This window comes from Mycteria americana, chromosome 4, assembly GCF_035582795.1.
Source record: "Mycteria americana isolate JAX WOST 10 ecotype Jacksonville Zoo and Gardens chromosome 4, USCA_MyAme_1.0, whole genome shotgun sequence".
Classification (NCBI taxonomy): Eukaryota; Metazoa; Chordata; class Aves; order Ciconiiformes; family Ciconiidae; genus Mycteria; species Mycteria americana.
In genome coordinates, this window is record NC_134368.1 from 74980188 (window position 1) to 74994256 (window position 14069).

Here is a 14069-nt window from a genome sequence, read left to right on the forward strand (position 1 = left end):
ATTTCACGAAGCAGCGTTGTATGTTGAGAACAATAGCGTAGCAAGGACAACCGACCTCTCTACCCGGGACATAAAGGTTTCAGTCTTGTGCCCATGAATGGCCATGGGCATTTTAGGGAGAGATGCATATGCAGCGCTTGGATGTAGGTGAACTGCGTTATGTGATCAGACGAATGGCATGCAGGAACATTAGAAACAGATGTACTACACATGGTATCAAAAACTTCATTTGGATCCTCCTCAACATCTCCTGTTGGCTTTGGCAGGAAGGGTTGTGTCTTGCATGGCAAGCCTCATTTCATATAGAGAGTGTAGTGTATGGTTAGGCGGTTTGCAGAACAAAAGCTGAATTTGGTTTCAATCTGGCTGATACTAAACAGACTTTGAGTTAAGAGGGCTTTTGTTTCGATGCCATGACATTAAACCCTAATGTGAACCTTCCCCTTGTCTTGGCAAGGCAGAGCACTGCACTGTCATTTGCTTGTTGATATTTTCTGCCAAACGAAAATAAATTCTTTAAGGCTCATGCTGCTGAATAATTAATTTTTTATGGTTCCTGAAGGGAATACTTTATAGCTGAGGTGGATCTTTCCATAGGCTGAGAGCGCCAGAATTACACTCACTGAAAAAGCTGACAGGGGGAAGAAGGGCACAGATCCTCGAGGGGCAGGTTTGCAAGGCATGCTGCAGTGGATGCAAAATGTGCCTCTGCAGGTGCTTAATCCCACAAATATGAAGCCACAGATGAGCCCCTCAGCTGTTGCCAACACCTTTGGGTGCACTTACTCCTGCTACTGATCTGCCAAAGTTGTGTCCCACAGCTGATGAGCTGTTTGGAGCCTTGTTTTAGTCCCAGTGCCTGAATTCTCAGAGTAGGCATTTTCTCTGTTTATTCAGAGGCTAGATCCAGTCCCTACTCCTGGTGTGGCCCCTACAAAAGCAGCAGCAATGTAAGAGTGTGCATGGGTGTGTGTTGCAGCAGCTAATATGCGTCCGTCAAGTGAGAAGTTGATTCCCAGCTCCCTAATGCGGACAGAGGCTACTCTGAGGGTTGTCTTGCTCAGTTTGTGATGGTTGGATCTCTTCTCCTTCACGTTAATAGGTGTTTGTTGGAGGAGGGCAGAACCCTGCTACTGTCAACAGAAGAGCAAGGGAGACTTGGCTCAAAATTTACCCTGGCCAAGGGCTGAGGATGCTTCACTGATGTGTGATGCTGTGGGTTTGCATGCATGCATACAAAATGAGTTCAACTCAGGTTCCTCCATGTCACGTCCAGGTGTCAAGTGCTATGGTTTTGGTGTGCACGTTTATGAAGAAAACCCAAAGAAATGAGTGCAGTTCCTAAATCAGATAAATGCACCTGTCCAGGCAGAACTAGGTTCCACTTTTGCTCTAGTCAGATACTGTTAGTGCCTAATCCATATGCATTTCATCCACCTTTTACTCCTTGCTAGCGTGAGGTAAATACACTGCACAGGTGTAATCAGAGGCTTCATCCCTTGGACTTACCTCGTTTTCCCCATGTTTGTGGGAGATTTTACTCTTTGGGTTAAGCAGCTAGGAATTAGCCACTGTGGCACCAAAGGACATCTGTACCTCAGAATCAGCCTACGAGCCATCCCAGGAGGGGAATAATTTACTTCCTGAGCCCTCAGAGTAATAATTAATTTACATCATGGGATTTTCATAGGACTGGGAGCAAAAGGGAATGTAGGGGTAATGGAATAATCAAGACCTGGCTGGCAATGGTTTTTTTTAACCTTACCAGTTGTGAAGCAGGAGCTTTGTATCCACTGCATGAAGGGGAAAAAGCAGGAGGCTGCGACGGTCCCCAACTCACCCAGGGCTCTTTGCTGCCAGGGGGAAGGAGGCTGGCTGGCCTTGGCTGCTGCTTCTCACCTTAGCAGGGCAGCAGGCTCCCGACTCCTGCGCAGTTTGAAACACGCAAGTTTTGAAAGCAAGAGGCAAAATACCGCTGCTCAGCTGATGGGCAGCAGCTTGTCCTTTCAGGGAGCCTGGCCGGGTGCAGGGAGTCACCAAGGCTGCGCAGTTGCATCGTGTAGAGCTGCAAGGTTGCCTCCTCCCAACACACACCCACTCTGTGCTCTGGAGGAAACGGGCAGAGACCCATTCCTGAAAGGGACAGAGAAAGTTTTTAGAGTGTCATTTTTATATGAGAACACTGAGGTTTCTAACAGTAATAGCTGTAGCTAATAATAGGAAGAAATTACTCAGCATTGTGTTGTTACCCTACTGCTGTCTTAATTGCTGTATCAGTAGGCTTAATCACAAAGATGCTCCTGGTAGAGAAGTGACTGTGGGCTTTCATACCACACTCAGAGATTGTGAGAGATTTTGAAGTCAGGAAACTAACTGAGCACAGAAATGTGCACCCTTGCAAATCAAGACAGTTCTTACTGTTTCTGGAAATACAAGGGCATGGTGCGATTGCCAAACTAAAATCAATTCTTTTTGCTGTAAAAATTCTGCAAGTGCTCGAAGGTCACTGTAACTGTATTAACTTCAGGGACTTCATTAAAGGATTCATTTTTTCAATTATGAAGAACAGTATGGGTGAAAAAGTCCATTTTACGGAACCCCCACCCTAATAACAGAAAATGATGTTTGATTAATACTCCTATTTCTCAGAGGTGCTTAATACAGCATACAAATGCGAAGATTGATTAAGTAAAAATCTCAGACTTACTAAGACTTCTGCAGCCTTGAAAAGGTTTAAACGCAGCACACTCTCTGTAGGGTAGCAGGGAGAGAAAGCTTCATAATTAATGGCTGAAGTGGTGAAGGGTTATAGCTAACAGATGATCCACTTGCTGGCAGAAGAGCTGTCGTGTCTTACAGCAGTCTGGGTGACATGGACGTCATAATTCTGACCTGTGTGTCTGCATCCCTGCAACCCAGCTCATTAATTTATTTAGTGGTATTTGCGTGCCCAGAGAGGCTGCAGTCTCCATTCTGGGAGATACCCAGGACCCAGCTGGGAAAAGCCCGGCGCTGCCTGCCAGGAGCAGGCGGTACCTGAGCTCCTGTCCCCCGGCACTGGCCTGATTCCCCTGCGTGCAGAGCGAGGCTTGCAATGCCGTCGAAGGTACCGAGCCATGTTTTCTTGCCAGCTTCAAAGAGAGCTGAACAGCTACCTACTAAAGTGGTAGGAAAAATGTCCTGGTTGCATCCCGAGGAAATGGAAATTATTTTAGTTGTGGCCTTAACTGCACTGTCTGCGCTCTGCTAAGCTGTAACTCTTCAGAAGCGTGCTTCAGTAGCTGAAATAATCGGAGATCGTGAAAGTAAATACGTTTCTAGTCACTGTTGCACTGCTTGTGAAAACAGTGGTGCTTTCATTCACACTGCTTAATTAGAGTTGCCTTTCAGGCTGCTGTACTGGAGGAGGTGTCAGCATTTCCAATATAAACTACCAGAAGTAGAGGGTAAAAGCGGTCAGGTAAAATGTAGTCAGGAGTTCTTAGAGCACAGGGATTTCACAAGCCTTTGAAGAACAATCAGAAGTATATTTGATCTAGAAAATTCATAAGCCAGATTTAGAGGTGCTGGATAGCTTGTGTCACTGCAATGACAGAGCTTCTGTGTTACAAAAGAAAGCAAACTTTTTCATTTCCTTACTGAAAAGGGAGATTCTCTTTTAAAGCAAAAGACTAGCTAAATTATTTACCTGTTATAATCAAAACTATATCAGACAAATGTTGCTTGGGATGCAGAGGCAGGTACTCAAATTTCAAAATTAGCATTGCCTGTGGAACCTGAGTTTTTCATCCCTTCAGTGCACCTTCATGCCAAGGGTGCTGGGCTGGCGGGGGGGATGTTACCTTGAAAATCTATGAGAACATGCCTGCAGAAAGGAGTACTGCTTGTGGCTCAGTTCTCGGTCTTGCAGCCTTCTCTAGCTGACCTTATCATATTGTTTACATTTTAGTACCTCTGAGTTGGCCTTCAATCCTCCCACATTCATTCCTCTTTGTTTTAAATTAGTGCTAGAAATACTTCCCCAGCCCCAAAAGCCATGCAGCTTTTAAGGTTGCAGTTAAAAACATCCTGACCGCGGTCCCGTGTTCCTTGTGACGCACACGGAGCGCTTCCTAGTACTGCCGTTTTCTTAAAGTAAGTGGTTGATTATTGTCAAGTATGTTAAAGTTGATAACTTTGCTTAAGAAAGAGAGGAACAATAGTTTTAGCAGACTAAATAGGTATAGAATATGTATTATCCTTAAGGCTCCAAACCCGAGTACTATGTGATAGGGGGTTCTAGGTATTGTCTGTTAAATTGCTGTGTAAACTTAACCGTTCTTCTCTGTGGTGAGACTCATAATGCTGTTATGATATTATACATGATCACATCCTGGTTTTCCTCCACTGGACTGCTAGCTCATTTATTGTATAGAATAGATTATGCTTTCTTCATGAATGTTGTTATTTTTCATTTCCCCATTTGTCCACATATTCACCAGACATACATATGTACTTGATACTACTAAAAGCTTGCTAAAAAGGCAGAACTAATAGTTTCCACGCAGGCTTTTCTGTGATACCTATCTCACTGCATTGAGAGGCTTCACACAAGCGTGATGCGGCAGGAATTAGCTTGAATTGCACAGGTGAGCCATCAGCCCAGCGAGGATGGTTGGCAGTGTGACAGAGATGACCCCAACCCCCTCACTTACGTTCAGTGATGTGAAACTACTCCTGTTCCAGTTTAGGAAAAGCAGTACGTTCTTTGGGTCATTATCAAGGTTGTGTGGGGTGCAAGGCTTAGTTTGCTTAGGTGCTGGTATTTGATGACACAGGCAGGGAGGAGGTAGTGGTGATTATACCAAGAGACAGTTTCCTTCACTTTGTTTGGTTTTGTGTTATGTTTGGAATATTTTTGGCACACAGTATATGCAGAAACAACCTCCTCCGAATGGGTAAAGTAAACCTTTGAACATCAGCATTTTTTTCCCCTTGAAAACCAAATTATGTCTATGCTACTTATTTAGCATGCATCTGTTTAATTAATTAGCATTGCCTCATGGCATGCCAGATCATCGGGAATGAATTAAGCAACAGCAAACAGACTCATGTAGTGCTCAATAGCAGAAAGTCATGCGTTCGAGTGATCTCAGCACTTCTCTGTGTTGTTCATAAATTGCTTATATGTTTGCAAGAACAGCTGTGAAAGTCCTGAAAGTAAGTAATAGGGTATGGTGCTACAGGATGCTAGTTTGTTGCTGCCTGTATTTTTTTTTTTATTTCCTTTTCTGCCTTCCAGAAGTCCACTTTCATTTACTCTGTCTTTAACACGGGCTTTACTACAGAGTGCAACTCTACATGTTAAGAATGGAAACGACAAACTTCTGCTTGTGTGGTTTATCAAACACAAGTGGTTTAAGTCCTTTGCAAGGACATAAGGCACCAAAATTAAGCTGTGCATAACTTCCTAATTTTTAAACAGCAGAGGCTCTACTTTTTCTTCAGTCACACAACGCAGTAATTTGGTGATCTGCAATGGAAATTAATACGCTAACTGAAACCTAGATGGGCTTCATTCACGGGTGCCTCAGAAGCTGACTTGCCTGTGCCTCTTGACTGACTCGCATTGTGTTTTTCTTAAAGATTGCAAAGGGTTCCAACACACTGTAAGGCTTTAGGAGATTCATTTAGATCACAGCAACCAAAAAAACTAGTTTTGAAGTAACATTCTCCTGCTACTAAAGGTCATGAACAAGTATTCCTCAATTGTATCAAAGCACTGTGTAAAACTAACCCAGCAAAGGCCTGCATGCATGGAGGTTGAGCCATGAGATTACTTTGCCATGTTTTTATCATTAAAATAGAAGTAATTCCCTGAGCAGCGATGCTGGAAGAGGTCTTCTTGTCTTCACAGTTCTCTCACTCTAACGGCGGTGTTGTTTTATAGCAAAGATAAGCTGCAGTTTGCAATTCTGTGCAGAGAAAATAGCACAAAACAAGAGACAAAACAAATTAAAATGCTCAAAAGCCAAAATTAATGTTCATTCTTGAGTGTGATTAAGTTTCCCATAACATCCAGACCAAAATGAAGCTCTGTAACTGACAAATGAGAACACCACAACTTGAGACAAGGTAGAAGTCAGACTGAATTTATTGGTGCTTTGAAGACCCATGGTATTTTTTCCCCACACCCCAAAAAAGCTCATGGTACCTGTATGGCATTTAGTACTTCAGCTCACATTCCTGTTACAGCTGGAGGCCACCTTTATTAGGATTACGAAATGGCTGTCAGTGGCCATTTGGGAACCTGTGATACGGTTTCACCTGTGAAAACCCTTGCCACCCAGAGGAGGTCTGGTCCAAAGGAGTGCCCTGGCGCAGCGTAAGGTGCAGTTCTGTTCTGCTGGTGGAGGGGGTCCCACGCTAACAGGCGACTCGGTACTTGTGGTGTTACAGAACAAAGCTTGCTTCTCTGTCATTGAAGAGTTAATTAGAAATTTTTATCTTTAAAAAATTCTCAGCATTATGCTTAGTCTACTGAGAGAAAGCAAAAGTGTGCTGTTAGCCACCATTACAAAAACAGAGAACTCAGGGTTTTTTTCAAAAAGAAATACTTCCCTAAATATTGCCTCTATAGTTTAATGAGTAGTAAGCAGAAAAAAAGCTTGGAGGGTGTGTATTAAAAAATGCATTTACATATAAATAGAAATGCTTTACCAGATGAACAATTTCATACAGACTGTGATGCTATAAAACCTGAAATGCTACAGTGTGACACAGCATTCATGTTGTTGAGCTAAAAACATCAGCTGCTCTGGCAGTTGTAGGTTGCGGCCCCTGGAGAGTGCACTGAAGTTTACCAAATAATCTGATTTAACGAACGTGTATCCAGCTGAAATTTAGAGATACAATAGTTTATGGCTGCTCTTTTCCCTCTGGGCAGAAGGCTTTATTTTCATAGACATTGAGTACCTATAGTTTTTCTGGTGGCCAGTTGCCTGTTAGTGAAACAAAAAGTGCAGTTACCCTGAAAAATCAAGTCTGTGGTCTCTTGGTTTTTCCTAGTTAGCTGATTTTTAACGAATTAAGTAGCACTTTGGGATCTTTTGTTTGCTTTTTAACCCCTGCAAATGGACTGCTAAGTCAGACTAAGATGCCATTTCTTGGTAATCATTTATCAATAAGCTGTTGTTTGCATGTGAACTTCTCTGTGTTTTTCCTAAGAAGTGTTTCTTTCTGTATTTCAGCTTGTTACTGACTTATTGGAATTCTGTTTCTACACCTTCCGAGAGTCTCAGGCACTGAAAGTAGAGTTTCCAGCCATGCTGGTGGAAATCATCAGTGACCAGCTACCAAAGGTGGAATCTGGGAATGCCAAGCCCCTGTACTTTCACAGGAAGTGATAGAAAATGTCTTAAATGGAAGAACTTTGCCTTAAGTTTCCCTGTGTTATTCCACACCCATGAAGGACCCAAGAAACCATATTTTAAACATGCTATTTACACTTGTTCAGCCGTCTCTGAATAGCCTAAAATCATGTGAAGGGTTTGGGGAATGGAAAGCAGTTGACTCGGATTTGGCAAGTCCTAGATGTTTGGAAATTACCCCATAACCCTAAAACACTTAGAAAATGTTCCTGTTCCTCTGGATGAAAAGCCATATCTAGTCAATAACTCTTTGATTTTGATATTTTAACAGATGGAGTTTTAAATATGCCATGTAGTTTCTGGTATTGTTTGCTTGTTTTAAAAGGGTTCGAGAACTAATGAGAACTTTTTAAAGCTTACCCTTGGTTTGCACATAAAACGTAAAGTCAATATGGGGCATTAATATTCTTTTCTTGTAAAAAAAAAAAAAAAAAAAAAACAAACAAAAACTATATATATACACACATATATACACACACACACACAAACCCTAACGTGTAAAGTAATAACAGAACATTTGGTGTGGAATACTCTGTTATCCCCACCTGTGGCATTTGTTATCCCATGTTATCCCATCATAGATGATATACACTGTGTTAAGTGTCCATTTACTATTTAATTAAAAAGGATAAGATGTGAAAACAAATGCCCTGGTATCAATTTATAGTATCTATTGTGCTGGCTTTACAAATAATTTTTTGCAGTCTTTTGCTGTACTGTACATTGCTGTATGTATAAATTGTGAAGGACCTGAAATAAGGTGTAAGGAACTTTTGTAAATGAGACAAAAAAAAATCTTTAATGGTTAATAGGATGAATGGGAAAGTATTTTTGAAAGAACTCTATTTTGCTGGAGACTATTTAAGTACTATCTTTGTCTAAACAAACAAGGTAATTTTTTTTGTAAAGTGAAATGTTCTGCATGCATAATGAACCGTTTACAGTGTATTTAAGAAAGGGAAAGCTGTGCCTTTTTTAGCATCATATCTAATTTACCATCCTACAGTATCTGTTGTAAATAACCACACTTAACCTTTTCAGTTGTATTTAAGCCTTTCTATTTTCCTCTATTTTTCTCCCTTTTGTCTCGCTTGCAAGCGTATGTGACTTGAGCACATCTTAGAAATCCTGCTTCATATTTCTGTCGGAAACTACACTATGTTGTGTTTGCCACTTTACGAAGGTTTCATTTAACAAGACAAATTACGGTCTCTCCAAAGCTTTTGCCAGCTTAATGATGTAGTGAGTTCTTGCCCTCTATTCCCTTTCTCTCTCAGGGGAACAGGGGTGAATAAGATGTTGAATGATTTTTCTTTTTTTATTAAGGTTTCCCAGATTGTTTGTTTTTCCTTTGAATACTGGATACATAAAACATCTTAAAAGGTCAGATTATTATTTCAGATGGGGGAGAGCAATTTCTGATTATGATGAAGGGAACATGCAGATCATTACAGTAAGTATATTGAACAGATTCGTACTGGTGAGAGGGATGGTAAGGTACTGATAAGGGCAGATTAGCTGAGTAGAATTTTTAGTGATAAACTAAAACCATGTGTAATTTTGTAAGCATTTTTGTAATAATCAGAATACATCTGAGCAGACAAATGTTCACACTACAAGTTCAACTCAGTTGGTCTGATTTTGTCTCAAAAATGTTTTCTCTAGAATAAGACTGCAAAGAAAAAAATTTTTGAGGTGATTTTCACTATTTCACAATTTATAAGCAAATACAAAATTTTGGAGTAGAATGAGGACAGGTGAACTTTTCTGAGGCTCAACTGTTGCTACCATACGCTCATGTTTAAATAGAATAGTTTTTCAGAGTCCTAATCTATAGTAATCTCTCTGGGTGCCACTGGTATCTTTGAGCCCTAGTTTGTCCCTTGGCCGGTCAGAATGTAGCATTTCTTTTAAATGGTGGTCGAATTCAGAATTCTACACCCTTTCCGAGTCCAAATTTTGAGGTGCGCTTTGGTGCACTGAAGACAGTCAGTGCTACTTGTCTTTTTAAATGACACCTGCCTTATGCAATGGGTAATCTGTAAAGACTGTATTCAGAGAGGTTTTTTTATATATAAATATATACATACATATATTATTTGCATTTTGGAAGTCTAATTCATAGGCAGATCTTTAAATACTGACCTGCACAGCAATATGAAAGCCAAACTTCCAACATGAGATACACAGCATGCAGACTGGTTGTTTACAGTAAAGACACAGTCATACATCCATCTCTTCATTTACATTTTTTTTTTTAAAGTCTAAAATAGAAAATTTCAAAGCCAGGTTCTGGGTGAATACAGTCTGCAGCAGCTTTTTATATTAACAAAGTTACTGCCTCCTTTTCTGTCTCAGAGTAACTTTGCTTGATTAAAATAGCAAAGCCATATTCTACACTTCACTGTTAAATGCCTGTCCCGGTCCAAATTGTTGTCTGTTTGCTCCTATTTTTGTACCTTATTACTTTTAATCTTGGTTTGGTACAATTCATAATTCACAGAAACTTCATATAATTAAACACACTAAATTAGTTTTAAAAAGCAATTTATATCTTTATGCAAAAACGTATGTCTGTCTTTGCAAACAACTGTAAGCAGATTATAATAAATCCTTTACTTTAATCACCTGTTGTTTATGAAACCATTCATTGATTATTATTTTTTGCTAGAGATCATTGAAGTAATAGATACAATTGGATATAGATGTTGTAAGAGGCAGTATTCTCTTACCAAGGACATGTAAGCAGAATAGCCATCACTTTTTTTATCTAAACCTGTGTACAGCAGGAAAAAAAAAAAAAACCAACCCTAGTTTTTAGCTACCGGGAAGTTACGTTCTTTTGAATTTGTTTAGAATGAAATAGGCATTTGTCTCCTGCAAAATACAAGACAAACTAAAACACCTTTTAGAAGTGGGCTTCTGTTCAGTGAGCTAAATTATTTTGTTGTAAGAAGGAACGGGGATATACAGCAAGAGCATTGTATACACAGTTAAAAATGTAAAATAGTGTTAATGTACTGCAGTGGGTATTTCAGGAATACTACACATCGTGCGACTGAACAGTTGCGCAAAATAAAATAGAAAAGACTAAAGTTTGCAATATCAAAATCTTATTAAAAAGATACTTTACAATCAATAATGCAAAAAGCTAATTCACAGGGTGGTGTTTTTCACTGACTTGTTTAAACATTTATGAAATTAAACAATTCTACAGTTAATGCACTTTTAATTGTTTATTAAAGATTTGACTTTTTCTTTTTTTAGAGCAATGTTTTCAGCTGGAGGTCAATGACTTGATAAGATAGACAGCAGTTCTGAGGCCAGGAAGCTCAGAGGAATGTTTAAGAATTCTTGGAGTTTAAATAGATTCCTGGATGAAAAATAAAAGCAGCCAGCAGTATGGTGTAAACAGTAAAATCTATGCATAATGATGCATTTATAATTAGGGGTTTGCTTCTGTATGTTTAAAGCTTTTTAAATAAATAGAAAATATTGTTTGGTCTTTATGTTAATGTCTGCAAGTACCTGGTTTTCTTTTTTTTTTCCCTTTTTTTTTTTATACAAATTGTACAAATATACATGAATTAAACTGGTTTGATTGCAAGTATTGCTTGCATTTTAATCTCAGATAGGTGCTGGTGCAGTGATATCCTTAGAGACAAGCTTCTGCTCATCTAGAAATTATATTAAGTAACATAAAGTAACCAAGAATGTAATATAACATCTTTCTTCATACATCTAGAAATTTGGTTTCATCAGGCTCTATTAATTTGGATGGTGCAGCACATATGACAGCTTCAGCCAGAGAACAGCTACTCACGCTACAGAATAAGGAATGCTTAACTGTGAGGAATTTGGTTTGCTTAACCTGGATAACTGTGCTTGCCAAATGACGTGCTGACACTGCTACATCCCACTCAAAGAAACAAACCCAGCAACCTTCAACAGCCAGACACGTCTGGCTTCCAGTTTCAGTTAACCTAGAGCTGCTGTACCCATTGACCAAAGTTAGAATTTCTCTCATGGAAACAGGGATTCACTATTTTATATATACAAGGTTTCCCCAGTGACTAAATCAAACTGCCTTCTCAGGGTCAGGTCTCTTCCAATTATAGTAAGATAGTTAGAAGGGGAAATAAAACTCTTGCTGTCCTGGTTTGTTCTGTGTGCTATCTATCTCAAAAATTCACCGCTAAGTTCTGCACGAAGCTAGGGCTGTGGTGTAAGACCACCATTTAACTGCATTTTGGTTTTTTAATAACAAGTTACACAAACTTTGTATTGCCAAAAATCCTTGCACCTGCCTTCTGTTTGCTGAATTGTCAGAAGGAAAGAATAGTAGAGGATCAGCAGTGTTAAGAAAAATTTCCCATATGTTTACAAGCAGATGTATCTGTCATATGCTGTTCTAGAAATAAGAAAACGCTATCGCTACTTAAAAACATAATGAAACTTGTAATCTGACCTCAAGCTGGGACACTGCTTTCTTTCAGGTACCTACAGAGACTGGCAGTTTATGATGAGTACAATATTGCTAAGATAGAAAGGAGTAAAAAAATGCCCTTTCATTTCAAAGATTTTCCTAGGTGAAACATGCCATGCCGTAAGGTTTTTAAAAGAACACTTTAACTGTAGATGTCCATGGGATGAAGTTTAGTTGGTGCTTACCTGTGGTTACTGCAAGCACGCATGAGGGCACACTGTTGAACGCTGATGTAGAAAATGTCCAAGGCACATTCAGCTTAAAAGGTGAAACTCCCGTGAAGACTTTCGGTTAAACCGTGTTTAGCACTGGTGCGTTTACAGCCTACATAAGCCCTCCGTCAGCAACTTTTCTCTTTAAATTGCAAACCAGGTAAGAATTGTGAAATGGGTTAAGAGAAAGAGAACAAGGAACAGAGCACTGAGAAAGGCAAGTTTCTCCCCGAGTCTTTTTCTGCGATACAATTACAGAGGCTCAGCTAGCAAAAGCTGTAAGCAATGTAGCAGGAACACTTATTTTCATTACAGGGCAGATAAATCGGCCAGTGAGGTTTTTCTTTCAGTCCTGATGAAAGACTGGGCATCAGAAGGAAACCTGCTGTGAAGATCAGCTGGGACAATGATTAACAACATTCAGCAGCCTGAAAACCCTGGGGTTTTTCACCCAGCAGAGTGAAAACGCTGCCCAGCCAAGGCACAGAGCTGCGCACTGTCCAGTGACTAACACAGACTGTAAATTCCTACTGATCCCAGCTATTCAGGAGTCTCAGCTTTTCCATTAATTATTCAAACACACATTCGACCTTAATCCCCAGGCTGAGAGTTTCAATCTCTGGCCCCACAGTAATGGCAAGGCAAACGTCATTTTGTATAAAAAGCAAAAAATGTTTTTGGTTGGTTTTTTTTTTTTTTTTTTTTTCCTTAATTCACCCTCCCTAATTTTCAGCCTGTGTCATGCATTCACTGCCAGGAGTCTCAGCTTTTGAAAACTGAGAAGTACATGCCCCTATGCACAGTAACCAGCGCGTAGCAAGGGAGGGGGAACCCAACCTGTACCCACGCGGTGACACGAGAGCAGTTCTCCGTGAGAGGATGGCGTTGGAGTCAGGCCAGACCCACGGAGAACAACCAACTCCTGCTGCCAGGCCAGCAGAGACGAGCCCCTCGACCGGCTTTCTCCACAACCGATTCCCTGTCCTCTTTCCTGCCTCAAGTTAACGGTGCGTTACTCTGCTCTTCCCACATCTACCAAGGCATGGAAAAGCCAGACAAAAAAAAAGACAGCATGCCCTAAGGCCCAGCTGAAGCTGGAAAGAAAACAAACTCAAAGGATGGGAAAGGGGCCTGACTTTATATGATTTTTAATTTTTAGCATCCTTTAATCTCTACCTCCAAATAGTCAGTACGAGGGCATCGTTTACAGCACTGTTCAGCAGTGAGGATGAAGAATGAGACGTGCCACGGCTACTCGGCTGTACAAGTCTGTACTCGGCTTTCATATGACCAGGCTGATGTGGAAACCCCTATGGTGGGTAGCAGCTACCACAACTAAATTCCTCAGAGGCAGTGTGGTTAGCCTGAAAGCCAGATCTGATCTGGCTCAGCTCGCACCACTGCCTTTAGACAATGTCTAGGACATGAGAAAGTTTGGATTAGCATTACCTCTGCTCGGTGTATCATTTCTCAGTAGAAAAGTTTTCTTCTTGTTTAGGTTCTGCGTGGCTCCAGAAGTCTCAAAACATTTCACCTCAAGGATCACAGGACTGGATGGATGAGACACTAAGTCTTTTATTCCTTCTCTATATATCTGCCTTTTTAAACTACCTCAGTTAAAAGGGAGGAGGGAAAAAAAAAAAAAAAAAGAAAAAAGAAAAAGAAAAAAAAAACAACCCACAACAGCAAACCACAGAGCTAGAGCTGAGAAATACATTGAGAATTTTGGAGGACAGCAGCCAGAACAAGATCAAACATGCACTGCACGTTTAAAACAACAACAAAACAAACGGAAGCAACTTACAAAGCTTGTAAGCTTCAAGTTATCACAGCTTCACTATCTAACAAGCCAGCATACCTAGCTGCCACGCCTACTGGGCTAATACCAAAGATTTACATTCTCCCTCTTCTTTCAACGTTTTCCAGCAACTGGTATCCATGAAAACTGAGTCTGGCCGCACA

The 14069-nt window shown here is 40.4% G+C and overlaps 1 protein-coding gene across 6 annotated transcripts in view; it reads left to right on the top strand.

The window, feature by feature from the left end:
• The window catches only part of NR3C2 (nuclear receptor subfamily 3 group C member 2), a 219030-nt gene extending 208076 nt beyond the window's left edge, over positions 1-10954 (top strand). For 3 of the 6 annotated variants that reach the window (XM_075500932.1, XM_075500933.1, XM_075500934.1), the window contains 2 exons: positions 7230-7340; positions 8736-9666. In XM_075500932.1, the coding sequence (XP_075357047.1) occupies positions 7230-7340; positions 8736-8789 (165 nt within the window). In that variant the 3' untranslated portion in view covers positions 8790-9666. Of the gene's footprint in view, positions 1-7229; positions 9667-10676 lie in introns of those variants that run through there. The other 3 variants (XR_012775620.1, XM_075500936.1, XM_075500931.1) reach the window with 3 other exon arrangements.
• The last annotated feature ends 3115 nt before the right edge of the window (positions 10955-14069 follow it).